The sequence below is a fragment of the Calonectris borealis genome, chromosome Z (genome assembly GCF_964195595.1).
Source record: "Calonectris borealis chromosome Z, bCalBor7.hap1.2, whole genome shotgun sequence".
Taxonomy (NCBI): Eukaryota; Metazoa; Chordata; class Aves; order Procellariiformes; family Procellariidae; genus Calonectris; species Calonectris borealis.
This window is the reverse complement of record NC_134352.1, coordinates 83,580,239-83,606,571: the sequence shown is the minus strand read 5'-3', so window position 1 is coordinate 83,606,571 and position 26,333 is coordinate 83,580,239. Positions and strand designations below refer to the sequence as shown.

Below are 26,333 nucleotides of genomic sequence, written 5' to 3'. Positions count from 1 at the left end.
GGTCCCTGAGGGAATTTCTGGCGGGAAGCAGCGCACTACTTTTTCTCAGCTCCCACCCGCGCCCGGCGCGGAAGGTTACGGGAAACGGCGGCAGGTTACAGCGCCAATGCGGCTGCGCGCCTGCGGGTCACTCAAACCGCCTCCCCGCTTCTCCTTTCCCGATCAACCGCCCCTAGCGGGCGCGTGGGGCGAAGAGTGACAGCCGGCGCGGCCAATGAGCGGCGCCGCCCCGCCCCCGCGGCGCGGGGCACGCAGCACCGCCCAGCCGGCTCCGTCTCCCTTCGCCTCGCGTCTTTTTTTTAATTTCTCTCGCCTTATTTTTTTTTTCCGCCGCGGGCACTCGATTGGCGGCTCAATCCGCCAATCGGCGGCGCGGGCCGGGCCTCCGCGCCTATTGCCCAATCCTCGCCCTCACTTTCTCAAGTGACGGGCGGTGTAGCCAGTGCGCTGCCTCCCCGCCCAGTGCCGGGGGCGGGGCGCGGCGGGAGCCAATGGGCGCGGGGAGGGCGGGCGCGCAGGGGAAGGCAGCGCTGAGGGAGGAGGGCGGCCGCGCAGCTCGCCGAGGAAGAGGTTGGTCCCGGGGCGGTTTCGGCGGGCGGCCCGGCCGCGCCGCGGGAGGGGGGGCACCGGGCGGCCGCTCCTCGGGAAGGGCTGCCCCGCCGGCTGTGCAGGGGCTGGCGGGTACGGAACGGGCCTGGTCCCGGCGGGGGACGGGGGCGCCTCCCCACGCCCTCCTCCCCCTTTGTTGTGGTGGGACGCGGCCGGCTCTGAGGGCGGCGGGCGGCCGCGGTGGGCCCCGGCGGCGGCGACCTGGGGCTTGGGGGGGGGCTGCCTCTCCCGGCGGGAGGAAGTGGCCGCGTGGGGCGGGGGGGCGGCTGCTGCCGGCCGCTCGCCGAGTCTGCGTGAGGGAAAGCGGGGCGGGGGGGGGGAGAGAAGGTCGCTGTCACCCCCCGCCGCCCACACGCCGGGATAGCCCCCGCCGCGGGGCGGTGAAGGGTGGGAAGGGCCGGACTGTGCCCCCCTGTGTGTGCATGGGGGGTGAGGAGAGGGGAAGAAAAAGTTGTGCTTCTCCTTCCTTTCCCCCTCCCTCTCCGCCCGGTCTTTTTTTCTTGCAGAGATCAGGTGTGTAAAACTTCGTGCCGGGGCGGTGGAGAAAGTTAGGAGCAAGTCGTAAAGAAGCGTTTAGGATTGCAGGCTTCTCTTCAGCCAGTGCCCTTTTGTCTGTTCCTCTCCTAGTCCAGAGCCATGGATGTGAAATACAGACTGCCTACATGAGACATGTACATGCCAATTGAGATTAGTGGTTTTCTTCATGGCACTGGTTTTAATGCTGCAGCTATCTATGCATTGTAAGATGTAAACAAACATAATCTGTTAAGTGTGTCATCTACCTAGATAAGCATATGGGAGAAGTTGTGTTACCACTGAGTAGTTGGTGTTACTGCAGAGTTGTAGAGTTCCTACTTGTAATTTTTTGTGGGGAGTGGAGGGGAAGGGAAAAAGTGTGACACAGTGCAGGCTTTTAGTCTTCGCTCTGGGGAAATAAAAGAAGGAAAAAAAAGTGGGTGGGTGAAGAGCCCTTGTGATGGTCTTGGAGAGCTGTTGAATTGAATAGCTGGGATTCGGACTGCAGCCTAGTCTCGTCTTTTTGATTGTCCGTCACAGTTTTTGACTAAAAAAAAGCCCAACACATGTGTGTTGTGCTCCTTTCAAATACTTTACAAACAAGTAGATAGCGTTAAGAAAAAGTTTTGCTTACTGGGTTTACCAAGCAAGTATTTCTGAAAATGCTGCTAGTGAATGCTGCAACCATTGGATGTTGCGTGTAGGGCTCGTGTTATCACAGTTCATGGTTATAAACGAGTCAGATTCCATCTGTAGCAAGAAGTTTATAATGCCAGTTTATTAGGAGACTGCACATAACAGCAGGTTTGTCTGTTCTTAAGTGTTCCTCTCTTAGCCTGAAGAGCTGTACTTTCAGACTGATTCATGACATTATTTCTGTGGGGGCTGGACTCTGTAGTGAGAGACTGATTAGTCTTTGCTCTGTTCTCCAGACTGAAAAAAAAAAACCTCTTGTTGTTAAGGCAAAAGGCTTCTCTTAGCAGAACGAGGTTGCTGTTTAGACTTTCCTATGCTTTATCGCAGTGTTGGAGCTTGCATGGTGTGCAAGTAGATTATTTGTGTGTGTGTTTGTTCTGAGGCGTAGCTTTAAAACTTTGGCATTTACAAACTCTAGTGAATTAGAGGGGAATGAGAATGTAAGTAAAGGGGAGGTTTTTGAAGTCCCTTCCCCCCGTTTGCTTAGCACTATCATGATGAAAGATAGCATTAGTTACAAATGCCTTTAAAAAGAGGAAGGGGAGAATCACATTTAAGGTGGTTTAAACTTAACTCAAAGATGAGCCTAAGCACATATTTAACAATATATTGGGATGTTTAGTAGAGTAACCTGGTAGTTGATTGTTTTTCTGCAGTTGCGTGGGTCAGACTTGGACTATGCTGACAGTCACCGAAACGAACAAAAGTGTTTGAAGATCCAGTTTTCTTTATGGAAGAAGCTGGGTGTGTGTAATATAATCTTGGAGAATAATTTATCAACTTTCCTGAGGTTCTGTTTGATGATAAAAAGAAGAACACAATTGAAAAAATGAAGTTAAAAGAATTGGTCTCTTGACTGATCTCTTCTTTTCCTCCACCCAGAAGCTAGATTCATGAACAAAATCAAATAAGTTTGAATTACACAGTGAATCTCCAAATGAAAGGCCCTCCTGGGTCCTCCTCTATGTTCCTGTTCCACTTGATCTTTCAGAATTGTTGAGCACCAGTTGATATAATTGAGTTTATTGGTGCTCAAAAAAATCTCTGCTACTGAGAGCAACTTTAAAAAACAAAACTTGTTTCCCTCTCTCTAATCCCTTTCCCACAAAAGTACTGGGAGAACAGGCTTTGTAGTAGATTCTGGATAAGAATGAATCTGAGCTCTACTTGGGACTGAAGAGAATTCCTAAGTTTTGTTTGTATAAAGAACAGTACGCAAACTTTTAATTATTATAAAAAGTATTCTAGAGTTTTCAAATGTATTCAACGCTGCCTTAATGATTGTGCATGTAAATGCCCTGTAATTGAAAGCGTCCATTTATGGGCCTGACTTGCTAAGTGAGCTGTAAATTTTGCTTTTCAGATTGGATTTAATGACTTTTATCATAAAGCCACAAACTGGTTGTGAACTATGCCGAGAGGCAAACAATACCTAAGCTTACTTTGCCAAAATATTTGTAATTGTTGATTTGTTAAACTGAATTGCTGCAGGTCATGCGATGGGATTAGTTTTTTGTAATAGAATGGAGAGTACAGGCAGCCCTGTGTTCAATACTCTCTGGGCTAGAAGAAATTGGCCACTGCAGAAAACCTTCCTAAACATTGCTCTCCACTTCCAGTAGAGAAAATGTGTTACAAGCAGTAAGGCTTCGTTCCACGTAACGTTTTATTACGATTATGTGTGTTTGACAGCCCTAGTGTGAAGTAAGACCAAGAAGAGACTGCGAGAGAGCAGTTCCTGGGTCTCCTATCAGTTTAGTCTGGGGCTCGAGCTTGATTTAATTACACTGGAGCAATATGAGCTTAACATAAGACACTCTTCAGTGCAGAGTGAACTCTGCTTATCAGGGGGGTTTGAAGAACATTTACGTTAGGCCTGTTTTGAAAGTGAACTTGCATTAACTAATTGTTAAATGCAATTATTTATGGTTTAACAAAGTGGAGAAGCTGCTAAGCTATACAAATAAAAACTGAAACAAGTACCTAGGTACCTGATAATCAGTTCTGTGAATAATCCTGTTGAATTTACCCCAGGAGTATTTATTTTCTAAAATAATGAAACTGGCACTTGCCTGTTACACATGGAAAATTTTGGTCAAAACAAATGAGGTGAGAAGGGCTTGAACTGCTGTGGTTTGGAGTGCTTATTCGGTGCTTTGGTGGGGCTATTAAGGTCTTTTAGTTTTAAGGAGCAATACTGTGAGGTTGTTCATAATACTGAGTACGTGGAAGAAGTTTGCTGCTTTGCAGAGACAGGTGGATTGGCTGACTGCAGTTGTAGTAATTTTCCTCTTTTGTAATTCTAGGAGAGTTGCTAAAATACATCTGTCCTATTAGTAGTTTAATCAAAGGTCAGTAAAATTAACATCTCTTCTTCTTTCTCATGTCTCCAGTTGCATGCAATTTTAGTGGCCTATGAATGCATGTGTTAATACAGTGTGCTAATTTTCTAATAGCAATATAGCTTTTCGTTATTACATTTGTCTGTAATTTGCAGTAGTCCATAGTAATTGAAGAAAAATCCAGCTTCTGAAGCTTTCATAACATCATGATCATGCTTATTTTAGTTCTGTGTATGAGAAACATGAGTTTTCTCATTTGATTCATAATCAAACTTCATGAAATGAGTGAGAGGAAAAAAGTCTGCTTTCAAAGTAGGTGGGTAATTCTGTTTTCAGTGAGCTGTATAAAGATAATACAGTTATGCAGAGTTTCAAGATGCATTGCAATACTAGAGCATAATAAACTTAAAAATTAATGTGTAAATCGATTCTGTATATAGGCACATTACAAAATTCTCATTCTAAATCTGTCCCAGAGGAAGAATTTTCTTCGCTCCTGTCCCCCCAGATCACAAGCAGCCTGCCTTGAACTTCATCGGCTCGTGTCAAAGCTGACCCAGGACCTTGGCTGTACTTCTTGGAGCTTTGGCTGGTGAGCTGGCCAGATGGAGCCCCTTGGGAGGGAGCTCTTTAGAGCCACTCCCCACTGCTGGCCTAATTGGCTGAAAAGCTGAACTGGGGGGTGGATCTGAGGGCATTGCTCAGTAGAGCTGGATTCCCCTTCCCCCAGCTCTCCACCCCCACCTTCCCCAAAGCAAAAAACCCCAAACACCCAAAACCCGGTAAGGGAATAGTTGAAGCTGTCCGACTCTGACCTGAATATGAGGAGAGAAGGATGGGCGCCATCTCACTTTCCCATGTGGTTGTTCTTCAGAAAAGTGTGTATGTGGCAGTAGGTTTGAGCTTCTCCAATATGACAAAACCAGGTGTCTCTAATATGCATTTGTAGGGGAAGAAGAATTAGCCCTTCTGGAATCTCAAAAGGCAGTTTTTGGAGAGGTTGTGGGTGCAGTAGAAGTAGTGAAATGTCTTCTCATGGCTGTTCCACTGAGTGCTTAAACTAGAGTGTGTTGTAGCTGAAAGGGAAAAGACTGGCTTTGATTTTAGTTTGAACTTCATACAGAATTCAGCTTTCCTCCGAGTTGAGATCATTAACATCGGGGAAAACTTTCTCACATTCTGCTGAGAATAAGCTGTCTCCTTGTTGTTTGGAATAACACAGCCTAAAGGATCCAGAAGCAGATCATAAATTAGTTTTGTTTTGCTTCTGCTCAATGCAAGGCGAAATACTTGTTTTATTGTTTCTCTAAGTCTTAATGACTTTGGATTAATATAGGAGACATGCAGTACTTTAAAACTTCAACTCTCAATATTGTTTATCCTAATGTAAGGTCTTGATGCTGGCTTAAATAGACTGTGCTTCAATTAATGTTACCTTATTCTGAAGCCACTAGTAGCATAGGGATGCATGTGAAGGGGTAGTCCCTCCTCTTCTAAAAGATCTGAAACGTTGTGCACTTGGTGAAATTGATAAAGAATCTTGTCCAAATACCAGGATTAATGGAAAAAAAAGGCCTTTTAAAAAAATCACAAAAATGGGACTAAAATAGGGAGGAAATGAACTTGTAGACTCTCTCTCAAATGCCACAAATTATTTTGCTCGATCTTCTTTCTTCAGGAGCTTAACTTCTGTCCTCTTTATTCCAGAAGAGCTCTTGCAAATGAAATTCCTCTGAGCCAGAATACTTTTAGTAAAACCAGGAGAGATCAGATTTCTTTATTTCAAGTTTAAGATGAATAAGCAGACTGATATGAAATATGTTGCATAAGGCTTTAGAATAAATTAGCCAGAAATCACTTGATATTTTTGGTAGCACCAGTGTGTTTATAGTCTGTTCCAGACACTCAGGAAAGGAAAATTTCCCTTGAAGATTTTAGTCTGCTAGCATGCTGCCCTTAAGGTTTTCTTCATCTTTTATGCTTAGTTATTGCTGGGATCATGGGCTTAATATTTAATACTTGTTCCAGAGAACCACAGTAGAATGGAATAATAGCAGACATGACTCAAACTGTGACTTTAAAAGTTGCCAACTATGACACTGTTTGACCAACTATAGAAACATGTGTGCATCAGGAGGCAGAGATACACTATGGGGGCAGAGATAAAACAAATACCACCAAAGTTAGGCAATTTGTAAATTTTCCAGTATTAATCTGTTGGGAATAACAGCACGTGCTCCCTATGTTCCAGCAACCTAAAGAAACACTCGTACCTCTCTGGGCAACAGAGTACTCCTTGAATATTCAAAGCTGCGGTTTTAAGGCACAATCCAAAGAACATGGAAGGGGATAAAACAGTGGAAGCTTTCTGCTCTGTATCGCACTGCTGCCTTGATACTAATAGTTCAACTATAGTTGAGCTCAGAAAGGGGTCTTGAAAATCTCCCTGCAGTTGCTCACCGAGTCCCAATATGTTGGTGTGTTGTAGGGGAATAGTACACAGGGAGGTAAAAGATCAGTTTTGGGATATGATGTTGGGCCTCAGTAGAAGAGAGTGAGCAAAGGAGAGAGAGTGCAGAGGATAAACAATGGCAAAGCATGTTTAAGGTCCTTAAAAGTAAAGGCCGTAAATAAGTACTCAGGTTTTGGAGGTGGTTGGCCAAGGACTACAAGGAAATCACAAAAACTATAGGGCAAGGAAGAAGGGATATTAAATATTTAGCATTTATTTCATCTGTGGCCATTTTAGCGATGTGGAAGTGTTTCTTGCAGTGTTGGCAAAGACTGTTTTCTGGGTGCATTCAGGGAAAAAGCATTTTAGGTTTTTTTTTGTGGATGAAGAAAGTGTACAAGGAAAAAGACTAGAGGAATGTTTTTAGCAAAAGGCTAGTGTGAACAGTGGCAGTGTATAGAGGATTCTTTAGGAACAAAGATCAAAACTCCTTACATTACTGTATCAATTTGAAGGCAAAAGTTACAGGTGATGACTTGAAATGAGGTTTGCTGGTTAAAAATGAGCTGCAACAGTGACCCCTAAACCCATTAGTATAAACATGGTGTCTGAGACGGTCCAGGTGGATACAGATAGAACCCAACGCAAATGTAGGGCTCCTCATTTTTATTTGAGCTCCTGCCAGATGTTCAGCAGCAGACGTGTGCTGTCCGCCTTCTGTCTCCAAATCCCTCATGAGGTATAGATTTCTGTCTTTGTACTTTTTATTTTGATTATCATATCGAGAGCTTTAGGATGATATGACCAAAAAGATAAGTGAAACGATAACCATAGACTGATACAGTTTTTCTGTGGTCTTTGGATCAGGTCTTCAAGTACTTGTAATTTAATTGAAGTAGTAAAGCTTTCAAGCTTGGCATCTGTCCAGAGGAGCTTCTCAAACTGTGTGAGCTGTGTTCAGATATTTTCTTTGTGACAAAAGGCTGATAGTCCTGTTTGAGGGAGGGACGTGATTCAAATGTACAGAATCATGAAGCTTGTGGATGAGATGAATACAAACAGTTCTTCAGCAAAGCTTGCAGTGGTAGAACAAGGGCACTTTCTGGCATTAGAAAGAGATCAAATTAAAACGGCTAAAAGTACTTTTTTAGACAGCGGGCAGTTAAACCCTGGTGCTGTCTGCCACAAGAGGTTGTGGAGGCAGGTTCAAAAAGTGGTTAGGTGAATTTGTGGACAACAGATCCATAAATGGCTGTGAAAGGGAATAGGTAGGAATGTAGCCTTTAATTTCCTGCTGTAACAGTTAAGGATGCTGAAGAACTGTGAGGAGAATGGGCTACATAAAATGGCCAGGCTCATGTGCTTTCCTTGCGTAGCGTGTCCTTTTGCCACCTTTGGAGATGGAGCACTAGGCTAGATGCACCACTCCTCCGACCCAGTAGGATATTTCTTATTCATTTCTTCATTGCTACTTTTTCCTTGCATAATTTGCATTTCGGAATTGCTCAGAATTCAACCTATTCAGCCTTGCACTTTGCAGTGCCTCCTCTAGGCTTGGAGCAGAGTGCCACTTTTGCATAAATTAAGCTGGCTGAAACATTCTCCTATGAGTACTCATCACAATCGGCTGAAGTATTAAGTTGAATGAAGTCCTGTCCTACTTGTGTCACATTCTCTCTGCTCAGCCTTTGAAAGATACGGGGCCACTACTGGAATAATTTAGTGAAATTCTTATTGATACTCCTGACAAATCCCTGACATGGCAAAACAATAGCTAGAAGGAAGAAGTTAGTTTAAGCCTCCCAGACTCTTAGTCTGCAGCTGTGGTGTATGTTGTGTTTTGGGTTTTTTTTAAATGGCTGCCAAGCTGCAATAATCACTGTAATAAAGGGCTCTTTAAGCGTGTTCTTTTCTGTTTTTTGTTTTTTTTTTTTCTTTTTTTAAAAAAAAGCTTAATTTTCACAGGGGTAGCGGGTCAACCTCTGCTTTCTGACAACTACAGAAACTGGATGAGCAAATGTGTCTGTAAGGGAACTGGTTAAAACTAAGTATAACATCTGGAAATTTCTGATTAGTTGGGTCTGAGCTGACAGTCTTTTGGAAATGGGAAAAGAAAGATTTTTTTTTCTTTTTTTGCCTCTGAGTAATGTCAAAATAGTATGAGAGTTCAAATATAAAGAAAAACTGAAATGTATGGGGTTTCTAAATTCTTTCCTGCTGCAAGACTTAAATCACTGGATGTGCTTTCGAAGCAGAAGGGCAAATCTTAGTTTAAAAAAAATAAAGCACCAGAGAATACAGAAAATGATATATAGATCAGTGTTATGTCTTAAGGGAGAGAATACCACAAAATTGGACACCTCATCACAAGGGGTATTGTAAAGCTGAAAAATTAGTTAAAAGCATTGAGAATGTGTAGAGGGCCTGGAAGAATAGATGATTTACCTTGGTGGTAAATGAGACCCTACTGAAGTGTGTGTTTTATAAGGCTGACAATCAAAGGAGTATTCTGGGGCATTGAAAGGTGTCAAATTTGAAGCTAAAGAACAGGAAATAATACATTATGTGTCAGTGAGCTCCATAAATGGGAGAAGAATTGGTGTGTGGATAAGCAATGATACTGGTACTTGGTTGCCTACATCTGTCAGCATTGAATTTAATGTTCAGATATTACACCATCAATAGCTAATGTTTAAAACAGGATCTTTGCAGCAAAAGAGGCTATCCTCTTTGGTTTGGTCTTTTTGAATTTCTTGCGTATGCCTCTGAAGCATGTAATGTTGGCCGTGCTCAAAAGTTGAAGTCTTTTTATAAAGCTCCGAGTGAACGCTGTTCCCTGTTTCAGAAACCTAGTGCGAGTGTTTCTTAAAACAGCAGAGGCCATGCAAGCCTCCCGTTTCGTCTCTGGAACTACCCAGTGTACTGGATTAGGAGTCTAATGTGTTTCACTCCAGGCCCACGAACAGTTCCAAACATGTGGAAAAGGGAGTAAGACTTCTTAATTTGGTTTTGCCACCAAAATAAATGATCTAAATTAAAGTACATGCCTGGGTTGCATTTCCAGCGATGCAGTCAACGCTAACACTGCTGTTGAAGGCTGGGGCTGGAGTCCTCCGTCCACACTCCTGTAATTCACCTGACATTAGCATGAGCACTTACAGTACCATGTGTGAGCTGGTGCAACTTGTTAACCTGAAAGAACTAACTCAGCAAAAAAAGAACTTGGTCAGTTTTTACTTGGTTATCTAGCTGAGTCTTTGTAGAAAGGAATCGGCGCTGGTGCCGAGGTGGTGGTGGTGCCACAGGAAAGAAAGGAAGGAGATCTGGGCTTCCTGTGGCAGCAAGCTGTTGCGTTGGCTTGGCTCCCTATGAAACTGTACCCTGAGTGTCCTAGTCAGAGTTTAATTTGAAAATGTTGGATATTGAGTTTATTTTTCTTGTGTTTGCTGCAGCCAGGGCAATCTGCAAAACCTGCAGTCTGAAATATTGGGGACAATTCTGTAATAATTTAACGTTATTGAAAGAATAAAAGTTCTTTTCATATTATAGTCTTGTGTGAAAATGAATGCTTTGACTTTTTACCAAGGCCTCTACTGACAGGACAAGGGGCAACGGTTTTAAACTGAAAGAGAGTGGATTTAGGTTGGATATAAGGAAGAAATTTTTTTATGATGAGGGTGGTGAGGCACTGGAAAGGTTGCCCAGAGAAGTTGTGGATGCCCCATCATTGGAAGTGTTGAAATCAAGTCAAGTTGGATGGGGCTTTGAGCAACCTGGTCTAGTGAAAGATGAACCTGCCCGTGGCAGGGGGTTTGGACTAGATGATTTTTAAAGGTCCCTTCCAAGCCAAACCCGTCTATGATTCTCTGATTTAGGATCGATTATTTTGAATCACTTGTATAAAGTTACCAGTGTTAATCTTGAGTCCCTGTTACTTGGAACCTCTGTCTCTTTGACCCCAGAAAACTACAATTCTTGCTTCAGTTGTATTTTTAGGTACTCTCAGAAGCTGGTGTATAGAGGTATAATTTAGTTGAAACTGAAACGTCATTCCTACTGAATGCTCTGTCTTGTGGAAGTTGAAAGTTATGATTTAAAGTTACCTGTAGAATATAATCTAGTGTTTGTTGACTTGTTGGTCCTCACTGAAACAGCAAAGACATGAGAAGGCATAAATTAGCCATGAATACTGTATCCTGAAGTATCCCAAATCAACCATGGCTGTTTTGCAGATGGGAAATTCCAATAAGATTAAGTTGGTATATTTTGGATAGAAGTGAGGCATGTGCCCGTACAGGATGGAGAGGCATGTAAGCTGCCTTGAAAGCTCAAATCGAGTAGCCTGAAGGTAGTGTTAGCTCTTAGCTTAAACAAGGTATTTTCAGCTGACTGAACTAACTTATACAGTTTGGAAGTAAGGTAACTTTCTGGAGTTCAAATACCCATTTGCTGCGTGGAAATAAGGTGGTTTTTGACTTCAATGCCATACTTCTATCCATAGGACCTTTATGTCCCTCAAGCGATTTCTAACAGCTGTCTGCCTGAAATAATATGGTTGATTTGGGGCTTATGTTTTAAAACCGAAAACTAGCCTAACAGAAGCTGCAAAAACAAGGTGTTTTTTCTAAACACCTTTCTTTTAAACGATTTGACGTGCAAATTGCAGTGAATGCTAGACATGGCCCAAGTTTCAGCATCCCTTCTATTCTTTCATTTTATATAATCATCCTGATCGGGTAGTTGATGCTAAATGAAAACAGACAGTTCTACTACTCAGGTGTCTGCAAACTAAGATTTTAAATATCCTTTAATGAATTTTGAAAGACTTGATGATTTTAAGTACTGCCACTTGAGAAGATTCCTTATCTGCAGGCCATTGAACTCTAGACTGAAAGATGGGAATAAGCTTATTACCAAACTTAGGATGTGAATTTCAAATCGGTGTCCCTAGTAGAACAAAAATTGGTAGTTATTTAAAACATGACAAACAAAATGAGAAAAGGCTTGTGAAATGGCTGGCTGTTGGAAGACTTCTGTCAAGCCGTAATGACTAAATGACACTCCAAACACAATTTTACTTGCTAAATTAATTTGGAGACGGGCAGAACATGCATATATGTGTATGCAATTTGTCAGTCACTTGTGGAGAATTTTAATAAATGACTAAAACCAGCCAGCCTAGGTACAAAACTAGACTCAACTTCTATATTTTCTGGAATTGACTTTAGCCAGGAAAGACTTGAGGAAAAATTAAATGTCTAATCCAACAGTAACCTTAGTCTGCACTAACTGTTGAAGAGTCTGCAGCAGACTTGCATTTTAACTTTATTGATGAAGTATCTAACCATGATGCAGACTACTTCTGAACTATTATCTGATTTGTTTTGGGATGCAGTGTCCTATTGCATTTGGTAGTGAAAGGTCCTAAGTAAGGTATTTGTTTCATGTAAAATCTCAGTGCTAATGTGTCTGTTTTGGTTTGTATTTTTAGGGATCAGACGGGAATCTCTAATTTATTGCTTGCTGAGTGTTCTGTCTGGTGAAAGTCATGTCATCCATATTGCCATTCACTCCACCAGTTGTGAAGAGACTTCTGGGGTGGAAAAAATCTGCTGGTGGCTCTGGAGGGGCTGGTGGTGGTGAGCAGAATGGTCAGGAGGAAAAGTGGTGTGAAAAAGCAGTGAAAAGCTTGGTCAAGAAGCTAAAGAAAACAGGACAGCTGGATGAGCTTGAGAAGGCAATTACCACTCAGAATTGCAATACAAAATGTGTGACGATACCAAGGTAAGTGCTGTTGTGTTTGAAGTTGTTACAACCACTTAAGAAATGACTGAACGGGTGTTTAGGCTATCCTGTGAACAAATGACTAAAAAATCAGTTGCATGCTTTTGATTCTTTAACAATTCTTTAAAATCTATTTTGGTTTTACATAGTGCTTGCTTACAACTGAATCACATGCTTTGTGAAGTCACAGTTTCTAATAATAACTTTACATTTCAATTTGCATTACTACGTAGATTCCAATTTATATGTATTCTGGTGGTGCCCAGCACAGCTCTTAGTTTGTAGCACTGCCTTATGCTTTTATTTAATAACCCTGTGTATAATTGGAGGGGCATACTTGAACCTAAACTTCCACTTTAAAAAAAAAAAAAAGACTAGTTTTTCCTTGGTCAACACTTCAGTCATCTAATTATTTTCAGTTGTATATGGTAGTTTCATTTAAGTTGTACAAGCTGCATCCATTCTCCCCTTTGAAGGGAAATTTTATCTTTGGAGGCAGATTGTCTGAAGACCAGTTTATTTACTGTCATTATTATTTGTTATTGGTTAATGAAAGTGCTTTTTATTTAATAACTTGGAGGATTTCTAGAACTGTTCTTCTGCTCCTGATATGTATATACATTTAGATGAACGACTTGCATTCTACCCCTTTTGACTTTCTCAACTTAATTCATAGCAACTGCTGTGCGAGAGGCAAGGGTTATGTTTGTAAGTATAATGTGGTTTGCTCTCAATTCACGTTGTACAGAAGTCCCACTAAGGTGCATGTGTAAACTCATTATGTGTGACATAAGTACCAAATCGCTTCACAGGTGTGTTTTTCTATGAAAATAAAGTTAGAGGATCTGGTGGCACAGGAATATTCTGGGCACTTAGTCCCCTGACGCTTCAAATAATTTCTAGGAGAGAGAAACTGCATCTGGTTTATGACCTTAATTTCTGTATTAGCACATTAATCCCAGCTACTTTTAAACTTCGTATTAATCATAGCGCAAACTAGATTTGACTGGTGTCAGTAATGATTTCCACATATCAAATGTGTTATAGATGTTATCTGATAATGGTTTTAGCGTTCTCTTTTAGATTTGACACAGCTTTCTGGGAAAATCACGACTATGCTCTGAATGAATGACTACTTTAATTCTGTTCTCTCTTCTGTTCGCAAATTTGTTTCTAATACTGCCCTCTGCTTGTATTTTCTTCCCTAGAGCAGTCCCAAAATTCTGTGGGTTTCCCTTCTGCTTTCTTCCTTTTGCTAGCTGGAAAACAATTAGAAATAAAATATTAGAGCTTTCTTGTCTTAGTGTATATCAGTAGACTAAGATTGAAACCTGTAGGGATATATATTTCTTGACTTGACATGAGATGACTGTATGTATTTAGCAAGTCTTTACCATCACAAAGACAAAATGCTTAATTGGAAGGCGTTTCATACCACAGAAGCTAAATATGCTGTGCACTTGACATAAAATGTATATCTAACTTTTAGAGCTCTTAGAGAGACTTCCTAGATCTCTCCTGCGGGGTTCTGGGGCAGTAAATATTGGTACTTCAGAAGAATAATTGTCTAAATTTAATTTTGCAGATGATGTTAGAAGATACAACAGTATGCTAATATATCATTGTTTTCCTAGTCTACTTGTTGTCTGTATTTGAGTATCTCCTCCTTGCATGACCTTTTGTGTTAAAGTAGTCCTAGTAAATAATTCTTTAAAACAGAATATGAAGCTCTGTTATACTCTGTATAGCCTCCCTGTTGTGACCAGCAGTTCTTGCTGGGCTATGATGTACTGTTCTCATCTATCCTCCAGTCAGCTGTAAAAAGGACTGGTCCTAGGTTTTACTTTTCTTGACTACCTTAGGAGTAAGCTGGTACCTGGAGAGCTCTTCAAGTGGTGTTGGCTATTACACAAGGTTTAATTTTAAAGTAAGAAATGGCTTTGGTATTAAGGGACGAGATGATATCAGGGTTGCCAGCAGTGCTGTACAGAATTCTTGAGTTTCATAGTTGGCTTTTGGACTGTTGATATTATTTCACTTTGACAGCAGTAGTCTGGGTTCCCAAGAAAGAACAAATGTCAACTCAGTACTGTAATGACTTCTGGAGATTCTTGTTCTTGGATTTAGTAAGTTAATGAAACTACTGCTTGAGACCCACTTTAATGAATATCTTAAGATCTGCAGATCAGCAAGGATAAATAATAAAATGCTGAATTTGAAACTCTTTGTTTTCTTCCTAGTTAGCAGGAAGTTTGAGGTGCTAAGCTGTTGAGATGCAGTTCTGATGTGACAGCTGGGCTAACTTTCCAAATATTCTTCTGCTTGGGGAGGGTTTTTGGTTTTGTGTGGTGGTGTGTTTTTTTTTTTTTAACTAGCTTTAGATTTAATTACTAATACAGTTTAACTCAGTGTAAATATTGACAAGTGTTGTGGGATGCTTCTGTTCGCAACTGTTGCATTATTCTCTCAACAGAAGTTTCACTTGTGGTTTCACAAGTTTCTTGTCCCCTTGGAGACTTCCAGAGAGTTTGATACGGTACTTAACTCTGGTGTACTTTTTCATCATTGAAACCTAAAACAGCTAAACACCTACAAGCTTTTCTCAAAATTGAGAGCAACTTGGACAAAAGTTTAATTAAATTGCCTCTTCAGAAATCTGCATATACTTACTGTATGTCGTTGGTAATCCTGCTGCGATTAGGATTGTTCTGGTTCTGTGCTGTTTCTCAAGGTGACTACACACTAAGTGAGGCTGATACTGTGTGTACTATGCAAAAGCTGCTCGTGGTAATTAACACAACTTCTTACACAGACTAATAGAGGTTCTGAGAAAGCAGAAGCAAACAGATGGAGTGGGTGTTGGCATCACACAGCAGGGGTGCTTATCTCTTCATAAGTGGGTCAGTAATCTAGAGCAGAGGCTAAATAAGTGCAGAGGTCCTTTTGACACTAGCCCTCTAAGTAATTTGTAGTTATCTTGCTGAATCCTCCCAGGGAGCCAGTGGGATTCTAATCGCGTAATCCGTGTGTATCCTGAAACTAAATGTTGGCACGTGAGTTCACTTTTCTAAAATACGTAATGAATTCGGTAGCATTTAAGATCCCGTCTTTATGCTTTCCCTTGCCGTTTTGACGCAAGTGGGGCACAAGAAGCAGTCAGTGAAGAAACAGAGCATGAGCATCCATTTATATAAGTCATCTTCTGATGAAGCAGTTTATTCCTTATTAGCATGGATTGTTCTGTTGAAATAAATACTTTGTAACTAGTGATAGCTAAAATCCAAGCCTTTAACAAACCAAACATGCCATGTAGTAAATAGTCAACTGGCATATTCATAGTCTATCTTCATTATTTAAAAAGTCATTTCAGTGGTGACAGTACAGGGTATTGGAATCCAAAGTAGGGAAACACAAATCACTAGTTTCAGTGTCCCGATATTTTGGTGTGATCAGCTGTGTGGTTTTTCTGTCTTAAAAAGAAAACAGATATGCTTCATGCTTTCTTCTTGCTGCTTTTAAATAAAACTTAATAAAATGCGATTGTTTTTGTAAAATGCCTGATAACGTACAACTAATAATAGAGTTTAGTTGGAGTAGGTTTGGGATAATGTTGACCTGGACTGTTGTAGCTCCTGTACTTTTAAAATCTAAAAAAAAGCTAAGGGAAGGGAAGCACTGAGTTTAGACTCCTTTGTGATGTCTTATGTTCCTCTAGAACACGTGTATCTGAAAACTAATGCAGAACTGTGTCCTTCCTGAGCTGTAACATCCATATCACATGTTGAATTCTGCTTCAATGCCAAAATTTGGGTAATTTGACAACTGTATTAGGGTTTTATCTTATATGAAGGATCAGTAGTAATGGAGATGACCTGCCTCTATGGAGTACTCCCCAGGTACAACGGTAGTACTCATTTGTTGCATGTTGTAACCCATTCACTCTTCCCCAGAAGATTCCATCTTGCACTGTGCTTTGGCTTACCTGTTGTTGAACCCGCAGAGCACTGTTGTATCTCATCTCCTTGCTGGCAGTTTCCCTGTGCTACTGCTGACACGGTCTGCACGATGCAATGCTGAACTGAGGCATATGAGATCACTCCATGTATAGGTGCACCTTTTTTCTTCCAGTATATGTGGGAGGATAAGGAAGAGAGAGATGCCTCCCATCAGTCTCAGCGTCTCTAGCTTTCATTCATTTTAGCTTTGTATAGTGAATACAGCTTTCATGCATGCCCTGACAAAGGCTATTTGTAGTTGGGAGGAAGGGGGCAGCTAAAAGATGCATCTATAACAGTATACCTCTATTTTCTCTTTCCAGATGTTTGTGTACTCATCTCAGTACTGTAGAAGGGTTTGATACAGCATCAAACAACTTCCTGATTGATAACAAACTTTCTTCTTGAACAGAAAATTTTTGTTGACGTTAATAGTAGTTAAATTACGGTTATTACGTAAACTTGCTTTTGATACTATGTGTGGAACAGTACTTAACACTTGACTCAGCTTTATTGGGAGGTCCTGAGTTTCTGCAGAGGACGCAAATTTTATCACTGCTTGATGTTGGAGGAAACTACAGTGCAAAAGCAAAGCGATGTTGAATGTCGATGAAAAGTGATCTGGCAGATTACTGGCTGAAGTAAGGTTTTAAGACCAACTTCCTTAAATCCCGATTCAGAGATTCTTTGCTGGGGTGCTAGTACCATGCAAGTGCTTTAGAGTCTTAGGGGAAATGCAGCAGTTGCTTCCAGTGCAGAGAGAAGGCTAATAATACTCCTGTTAAACCCTTGCTTTCAGCCTGCTGTGCCATTAGAGTTGTAGAAGGTATTATCAGAAAAATTTTTTCTTGCTTAACAGTTCAATATGTATGTAGAAAATGTAGTCTTATCTGTGCCCTCTGTCCTTCTTGCTTAACATGAGGATGGCATCCCTGTGCTATGTTTCCTGGTTTTCAGAAGCTTATTTTTGCTTTGTTTTCTGCAGCCTCCCAGCTCTGACTTAAGTGAGAGAGATAGCGAGAGGGGCTCAAATCCTGCCATTATTTTTTGAGGAATGTAGCTGATTTTTGGAATTTACAGTCAACAATTAAGACCTGGCTTCTGCTTCAAATATGAGATGAATTCTGCATTTTTGTACTATCCAGAAGCAAAGAAGAAACCTTACAATGGGTTCCATGGTTTTGGGAATATGGAAGATTGTGAGGGAGTGTTGGGAATGTGAAGCAGACAATTGCGAGTGAAGTGGTTGGTTGGCATTGAACTTAGGAGCTACTTACTGACCAATTTCACTAACACTGCTGTTTCTTAGAGCTTGTTAGGATGAAGTAGTAGTATTTTAAAGCCATGCCTGTTGCATATCTTTCACTTCAGCCAATAGTGAGGGTTGGTAACTTTTTAAACTGCTATCATGGAACCAATCACACCCTGATTCCCCTGAGGAAATAGCGTGGCAGTGGTATTTAAGCATTGCGTTCAGAATACCTTTTTAATATTTTTTCCTTAAGAAAGTAAAAATGTAGTAATATATATTGACTGCTTCTGGAGGCTGTAATGTGGTGGGGGTTTTTTGTGAAGCAAAAATCTACATATCCAGGAGTTTCTTTTCCATGTGACTTCTGAGCCTAAAAGGCTGCTCTTCATGTTAAAGTGACTAATGCTATTGACGCTTCTTTTCTCATACTTGCTTACAAGTGTCCAGGAAGTAAATCCAGTACATCTTAATTTTGTTGTATTTCTGATGTATTCTACAAGTATTAAGATACTTAAAGCTGCAGAATCTAGTGAAAGTTCATCAAACACATGAAGGCAAGACCATTTGACGTGGTCAAAATTCTCCAAAGAAGCTATGAATTTCTCCATTATGCTAGTGTTATTCCTTCGCTTGCTTGTCCCGCAGCCCTTTCTTCATTCCCTGCTGTGAGTTAGCACTATGGATAAGATAAGCAGCCTAGGCATAGCTTATGGCACATGTTAAAATTGTTTTCTGAAGGCTAGCTCTCTTTCTTAATTAATACGAGCCTCCATCCATGGAACTTATTAGTGCTGATCAAAGTGTCTACAAAGGAGTTAACTGCAGAATTAAACTAGGCAAAGACAAGACCTGTTTAAAGATGGGACAACTGGCTTGGAACTGCTGTTCGAGAGCAAACGAATCTTTTAAAATGATGACATTTTGATGCTTTTTTCTTCACATAACTGAGTAAAAAGTAATTTCTAATTTAGGTGTAAAGGGCTGTGGTGGCACAGTTCTTGAATATAACCTGTGTTACCAGTTAGCATGTTTTTTTGAATTCGTTGGGAATATTTGTCAGGAAAGTGATCACATGGCTGCATGCAGTAACCTAGTTTTGGGGGTGCCTTTGATCACCCGTAGAGCAGAGTTGTCAAGCTAATGTGCCTTCTAGAATAGATTGTTTTCAAGCTTTAAGATCTTTCCCCAAAATAGGTTACTTCAGAGGATAGCAATACAGAAATTCCTTTGTTCCTTCTCAGGTTAAAGCCACAGGAGGTGGGTGATTTCAACAATTACACTGGGTGGGGGGAAGGTTCTTCCGGAAACTGTTTTAGGAGAGTTCCCAACATCTGCTAAGCTATGAGCGAGTTAGCTAAGAGGACAACAGCAGGCAGTTGGATTGGCACAGTAGATCCTAAAATAACATTGCTATCCAAACAGAGGTGAAGTCTGTTTTCCCAGAAACAGAACTTGGCGCTGTCTGTTAGTTTGTAGCAGAGCTGGGATAATTCACTATTCAGGTTGGGGATGGGCATTGATTCTTAATCATAGCTCACAAGTTGAGAACTGCTATGTATGAAGAATGTCCTCAAGCCATATACCGTATTTCAGTCTGAATGCATTTACTTAGATGTAAATTGGTTCTATAAATGTTTGAAGACTACAGTTGAACATCTTAAGCTTTCTAAACTAAGTAGAAATGTTTAAGACAGTACATCAGAATACACTAAAGCACCATTTTTATTGCCGAGATTACAGGAAGAGCGTGCTTGTAAATTGTTTGTTGATAAGCTGACTCGTTTTTCTCATGACAGGATTACTGAGGATGAAGCAGAGCCCTCTCTGCTTTTTTTTCTTGTTGGAATTTCAATAAAAATAATGCTTTAGAACAAAGCCAAAGAGATCTTTCCTGGAAGCATGGCAAGAGATGGCTGAGATTTTGGGGAGTGTTGGCCAAGATTAGCTTCAAAATCCCCGATCCTCCTTGTGATAGCTGATGCTGTGAAGGCTTTGGATGTGTTCACTGAAAAGGTGTAGCAAGAGGATCAAGTTGCCCTTGATCTTCTCAGTCCTGTAATTATGGTGGGACTTGAACGTTGTCTCTACATTCTCTGTAAAAGACTAAAGGAAGTTCTTGGTGCTTTCCAGGTGTGTGGCACCAGGCTCTGGCCTCTGCAGGGCAGTAAGGACAGGACGATGGTGTGCTTTGCAGTGGTTTCCTGTTGTGTGTGACATCTCTTCATCTCGGTTTGCCCCGTGCGTACATATGTACGCCTCCAGCAGCTTGCTGTGTAGCTTCCTGACTTCCTCTTAGTAAATGGTGTTGTGCAGCCCGAATGTCAGGCCTAGCAAACAGCCAGGCAGCTGCTTGCCAGGTGAATAGAGTCCGCCTGCATAGCCTGAAGACAAAATGCGAAGAGATGATCCTGCAAGAGAAACAGTCTGTTGTTGCTGAAAGCGGCGACTGCAAAGCAGTTGACTTTCGGGACGTTTTTCTGACGTTTTGCAGTGTCTTCTAATCTGTTGAGAGTTTCTTTCAATAATTCTATGATGACCGCTTTCAGCTGGCCCATGTTCTATAGTGCTGTATTGTGCAGTCTGGATTAGCGTGCAGAGAGAGAACGAGAGTGCTCTGAGAGATTGCACTAACTTCCTTGGGGTCTTTCTTGGACCTGGGGTGGCAGAAGCTGGCACCTGGTTTCCCAAGACCATCTCCTGCCCAAAGATAAATGAGTCCAGCCCTTCTTAGTTTCCAAATGTTCAGGATGGTGTCGTTGTAGACAGAAGGATGCTGGCCCTAATTATACATACGTAAAATGACATAGATTTGCATTCTAGACTGCAGAACAGCTTTAGATGCTGCATGGACATATAATGTCATGCCAGGTTTGACTTCAAGTCTCTGTGAAATTTAATTTCTAAAACTTGAGGTAAGCAATCAGTAAGACAGTGTTGGTGACGCTGCCTGCATCTGTTTGAAATCTACTCTCATGCATTTCCTTGAACTACAAAACTATCTTAAAAATTATCGCCTCAAGTTAAATTTTGCTTGCTTTCTCCTGTTTGCTTCATAGCTTCAGTGTATTTGATATGTAGGGTAGGATACAGGATTAATATGAGCCTAAGATAATGTCTTTTTTCCAATAGAATATTTTTCCTCTACCAACACTCCTACTTGAATGGCCACTTAGCAGCAAGACGTTATTCCTGATACCTGTGTAAGGAAGAATGTATGTGCAACAGTAGGGCGCTGTCCAGACACTGCGTATTACAGCTGTCAGGGCCTTGCTCTAGCGTAGGTAAGTCATTCTTTAGAAGACGAATTTGAAAACTTAAGTTTTGAAGCCTTCTAATGTAGTGTTAATTGAAATTAGAGTAGTGACTGTATTCATGTACAATTGAGTGAGTTTTATTAAAAATACTAAAACATAACTGTTAGCTTGGTTGTTGCACAGCTGTGGATGACGTTGAGGACTGAATTGCTGCAACTAAGGTTAAGCTTTAATGTAGACATAGTTCAGGTTACAGCATCTTATAATATTGATGTCATCCTGAAAAAGGAAGTCTTAGAGTATTAAACAAAGAAACTTAAGGCTGCCAGTTCTAAGCTCGTGCAATTCAGGAAGCCATGTGACTTGCCCACATACTTTGTTACAGAGTTGGTATGCCAAGCAGAAAGTATTGGCATGTCATTTCAGGTAGGTCAACATGTAAAAATATAAATGTGCAAGATACTTAGCGAATAGAAAAATGCTGCGTAGTTCAAAGGAGCTTGCCTGTCGAGTCAGGAGGAAAAATTGTTGAATTTTGGGGACTCTGTTGTATACTAACTGGAGCACTGGATAAAGATTTGGGGCATGTGGATTCTGGCCTTGGCTCTGCTGCTTTTTCCCAGGTAACCTTACAAGTTTTTAACTTGCTGTCATTTTTCAGTCTATAAGTTGAAATGAATTTTTGTAAGACATGTGATAATGCCACCCCTTCATCTCCCTGGTATAAGCTGAATTACTTGGTTAGGGAGTGTAAGTTCAAGGCGTTGTTCCCGTTGGAGTAGCAGTGATACGGAAAGCAAATGTTGGGGTGAAAAGTTGTTGGAATTTGTGGAAGGTTTTTAGCTTCAAGTTACTGTTGCTTCTCATTAGGATTGCCTTAATGGTAAGAAGCAGGAAGAGTCAGAATCAAAAAAACTGTTAAAGCTTGCTTGATTGTATATGCCATTAATTGTTTGGCAGGTTAACAACTGATGCTGGGGCTGCTGAATTTTAAGCAAATGAAAAATAGCTACTTGTGATTACTTTAGCAACTTACCTGCTCAGTGGATCCCGGTACAGAGCTTTAACTAGGAAGGGTAATATCTGTATCTGACACTTCATGCTACTGTTAAGAAGACATATTGGTCACTCAAGAAAAATATGTGTGCTTTATTGTCAATATTGAGCCCCAAATTATCTCATAAATAGTATTTATTTTTTCTCCAATAAAGGAATCAGGGCTTTAGTCAGCCCAAGTCAATGCTAAACTATTCCCTGGCTTACTGTGGTAATTAGTGTCTTTATATCAGGCCAACTATTCAGTGTGGTGAAGATTCCTCTCCTCATTATATTCTTCTTTTGTAGAAGGCAGCCAATTTAGTTTTCCTAGTACTGTAACAGAACACCTGAGTGCTGTTTTTACTAGTGTGAATGTTTTATGGCAACCAGAGCAATTTTACAGGAAAAACTTCCCAATTGTGTAGCTCAGGCTGTTAGTCTAGGAAGAATTTATAGGATAAACAACATACTGCAGTTCTTTTACTGCTGCAGTTTTGAACACAAATAGCTAGTTAACGGGTCCCCTACTGATTTAATCCTGCTTGTAATCTACACCTGCTAATTTAATAAAAGTAATTTCCCAAGTCTTGTTTACTGCTTGTTTCTGTTCACTTACTCCGACTTGGTTGCAGTGCTGATTGGTGGAAAACTTCTAAAATTTACTGTAGTCTCATCATGAACAGCTTTCGTTGGCTTCTGTCATGCTGCATTGTTTGCAGCAGACCAGCAGGATACAAGAGAACAATCGGGAGCTGGAGTAAGTTCACATCTCGCTGCATATGCTTCAAAATTGGCAGAAGAACAATGAGATTGGGGAAATCCCCTTGGACAAGTGCTGCACAGTAATCTGACTTCAGCGTTTGTTCAGAAAAGATCCCCCAAATTGTGGCTTTTTATTCCGAAACGTACAAGCAAGTTTCAATAGGTCAAGAATTGAAAGTTTTCATTTATAGTCTTTGCCTGTAAACTGACCATTTCTTCAGATGCTTGGGTTATCTTTTCTTAGGTACTGGATAGAAAAAAGCCTGGTGCAAAAAAAGCAAACTCTGAGTTTTGCTTAAATGCAGAATTTCAAAGTTGCTGTTTAGTTGAATTGGTGAGTTACATCCCAGAACTGGTGTTCACTTCCTCTTAATTTTGTGGGAAGCTTCAAGTCAAGTTCCTCTGTTGGTATTTGAAATAATTTTAACTCATGCTGTAGTTCTGAAATTTAGAACAAAGAATGTGGAATCTTTCAGCTTTGTGACATGGAAGGTTGTGTTTGAAATGGTGTTTGACTCTTGGGTGTTTGGTTGAAAAGGTCTTTTTTCTTTAGTGGACAACTCAAATGTTGATTTCATGGACTCCAACTACATTTTCCAAGAACCTTTTCTGAACCTTGCTGTGTTTGCGTAAGCTCACAGCAGTGCAGCATCCAACCACCAAAGCTTATTGATAGGTCTTTACATCTTTCTGTAATAAATCTCTCCCTTCTGTAAACTTAAGGGCCATATCGGGGAGGAAGTCAAGTGTGTCCATTGTGATGAATTCCACAAAGCTAATAATGAGAATACCTTTTTGGTTCCTTTGTATTTAAATTTTGAGTGTCTCATGTTCTGCATGTGTGCCATGTACCTGTCTTGCAGACTGATGCTTTGTCTAAGCACAGTTAGTAGCCAAAAATCAATGTTTTGCTGTCCCCTGTATGTCTCAATTAGATCAATATAGTAGGAGAACAGAAGGCCTACTAAAGTGATTGTGCCTGTTGCAAGCTGCATTGGTGGCAGCCATTTTAAAAATGCTGTAATACTCTGTTCAATGATAGGAAGACATTTTTACTGGAGCCCAGTGTCAGCATCTTTGATCATCATGTGGGAACCCTTCAATGTTTTGGCCAATAACCACAGGCGGTCCAAGAAGGATTTAAGCAGCTCTCCTTGCAGCGAGAAGCCACGTAATCATTTACTTGAATGCTAATGTTCCTCAAGCCTTTGAAACTCTCATCTTCTTGGCTGCAGTAGGACAGAGGGAGAGCAGGGCAACTGCCACCTCAGCAGAGGGCAAATGGTGGTAGATCAGGGTTGACTCCTGTTAGGTGGAGTGAGGAAAAGAAACTGTTGGATGTCCTGGGAAAGTGCTTTAACTTAAGCAATTGCATGTGAGGCAACAGTGCTTGTGGGCATCGTCTTCAGTTGCGTATTCTGGGTGTGGATCGTGAGCAAGATGCAGAAGACTTCAGGACTCGTCCATGATCTTAACACTTCCTTTCTGTCTAGCTCTAGGCAGCGAAGCTCAGGAAATAGATTTTGATTCTTGTTGTAGGGGTGTCCCCTGCATACTCATCAATAGTATCTAATGTGGGGTCCTCTATTCTGTTCTGAGCCTGAGGAGAGCAGAGGGCAAGTTAGCCACCTTGGCTATTAAGATGCTTTCTTGATTTTGCCTTTGCTAAGCACATAAGGCAGTATAATATCTCAGCAAACACACTAAGTTCATTTTAAAAATAAAATACTGCTTTCTTGTACCTGAACACTGAAACTCTTCAAGCCTTTTTATGGCTTCCTTGCTAGTTGTGACTTTTCTTTAATATTTCTCATAAAATATGGGCACTGCTGTGAGTGAAGGTAACATCATTGTCAGACTTAATTTTTGTATTTACCTATTTATCAAAATGATATAAAAGTCACGGCTGAAGTACCATTCAGTACTCTTCCTCAATATGTTGCTTGAGGAAGCTTCCTCTATGGCTCAAACCTTAACTTCATTTGAAATATCTTACAGGAAACACTGCATGCCTTAGTTATATAATACTTGATGTTTCTTTGAATTTTCATATCCCTCATCTTTAGAGATAGTCTCTTGTTTGGACATGGGTCAAATTCAATGTATTCTCCGTTTCACCAATTTTCTGCTAGGTATACATGGCTTGGGCTGCAACAGGGGTCGTTCTGGCATGGTGTAGTGGCTTCCCTGCATTGAGCACTTTATATATAATTACATTGTATATCCTGTGTTCACTTGTCTTCCTGGTTTTCTTGAGACGGGTGTGTAATTCATAGGGGAAGCTGTCCAGAGGCAGCTTCAGTTTGAAATGAGGCATTAGAAGATACTGCAACTGTTGTTCTAGGAGTAATCTTTTTGCCAAGTTAGCATATTTTGCAAGGAATCTGGACAAGATAAATGTCATGCAGAGCTAATCCCTGCCCCTCGCTACCCCAAGTACCCACTAGTTTGAGAAGGTTAATCAAAACGTCACATCTTTTTTCAGCTGTCTGTCAGTGGCAAAACAGCCCACTCATGCGGTGGCATCAGCCGCTCACCCACTTGGAGGATGACGGACTACTTGAGAAAAATTATTTGACTTAGCCCTTGGTAGCTGTACTTCTTAGCTTGTGGGAAAAGCTTTCACTGCACCTACTATGACTAATAGTGGTTAGAGAACTTGAGATAAAGGTCATTTTTTAATGCCTGTCTGGTGCTAGTCCTGAAATGTGTATGCCAAGCTCTGTTTATGTCTTTTGAAAGTAGGATCTTCTATGAGATTGCTATCTGCAGTTAACAAACCAATTTGTTGTGGATATATCAGCCAGTATTGCGATAGATATGTCTTCCTATAAAGATACTTTGTCCTTTGATACTTCTGATTCTGTTTAGGTGTGTTAAGGATGATACAGAACGTTAATCTGTGAAACTGCATTGGGTGTCATCTTAACCTGCTGCATGATACTGCTTACTAATACAAAACAGAAAAAAGAAAAAGTAACCACATGTGGTGTGAAATGAAATTGAGATGAATCTGTTAGGTTGTTTGTTCCTTAGGTAACTTGTAAGTAGAAGAAAGGTATTTAATAGCTTGACATTGTTCCCGGTCTGGAAGGCCATGCTAGTCATCTGTCTCTTTAGTTGGAGCATTTCAGTGGTAATTTAAGTATTAGAAAGGAATTGCTTGATCAACTGTTTTCATAGGCATGGTATAATGAGAGTGGAGGACAGATAGTGATTTCTCAGCTAGACTGAGTTGCTGAACATACTTGCTTCATAGCTGCCTGCTACATGATGTGGTGCAACATCTCACTAGCTACCTGGAGCTCTGATTCTTTTCCGAAGTGAATGTTTTTGGAGCACGTATTCCTGGTTATGCTTCCTTTACTCTGATAATAGAGTTTTGATCCTTTATTTCTTTTAGGAGGTGGTGGTCTTGTGTTCTCTGGAAAGCTTTTGTCAGAAAGCCCGAAGATGTTTTCAGGTGCGATGTTCTCAGATGAAAAAAAGATAGCCTATCTTCAACATGAGTTTGCTCAGACATGTAATGAACGCAGTACTTTCAGCTACGGGAGTTTCAAACTTGCAAACTTCTATCTCAGTTAAAGTGCTGTATTTACATTTCTGAAGGTACTGTGAGAAACTGCAAAATAA

General features: G+C 40.9%; 1 protein-coding gene across 6 annotated transcripts in view; it reads left to right on the top strand.

Moving 5' to 3' along the window:
• Positions 1-488: 488 nt before the first annotated feature.
• LOC142075708 (mothers against decapentaplegic homolog 2) overlaps positions 489-26,333 on the top strand; it is a 51,859-nt gene continuing 26,014 nt past the window's right edge. For 3 of the 6 annotated variants that reach the window (XM_075137489.1, XM_075137487.1, XM_075137486.1), the window contains exons 1-2: positions 489-570; positions 12,107-12,399. In XM_075137489.1, coding sequence (XP_074993590.1) covers positions 12,164-12,399 — 236 coding nt within the window. In that variant the 5' untranslated portion in view covers positions 489-570; positions 12,107-12,163. Of the gene's footprint in view, positions 571-4,529; positions 4,756-12,106; positions 12,400-26,103; positions 26,164-26,333 lie in introns of those variants that run through there. The other 3 variants (XM_075137488.1, XM_075137484.1, XM_075137485.1) reach the window with 2 other exon arrangements.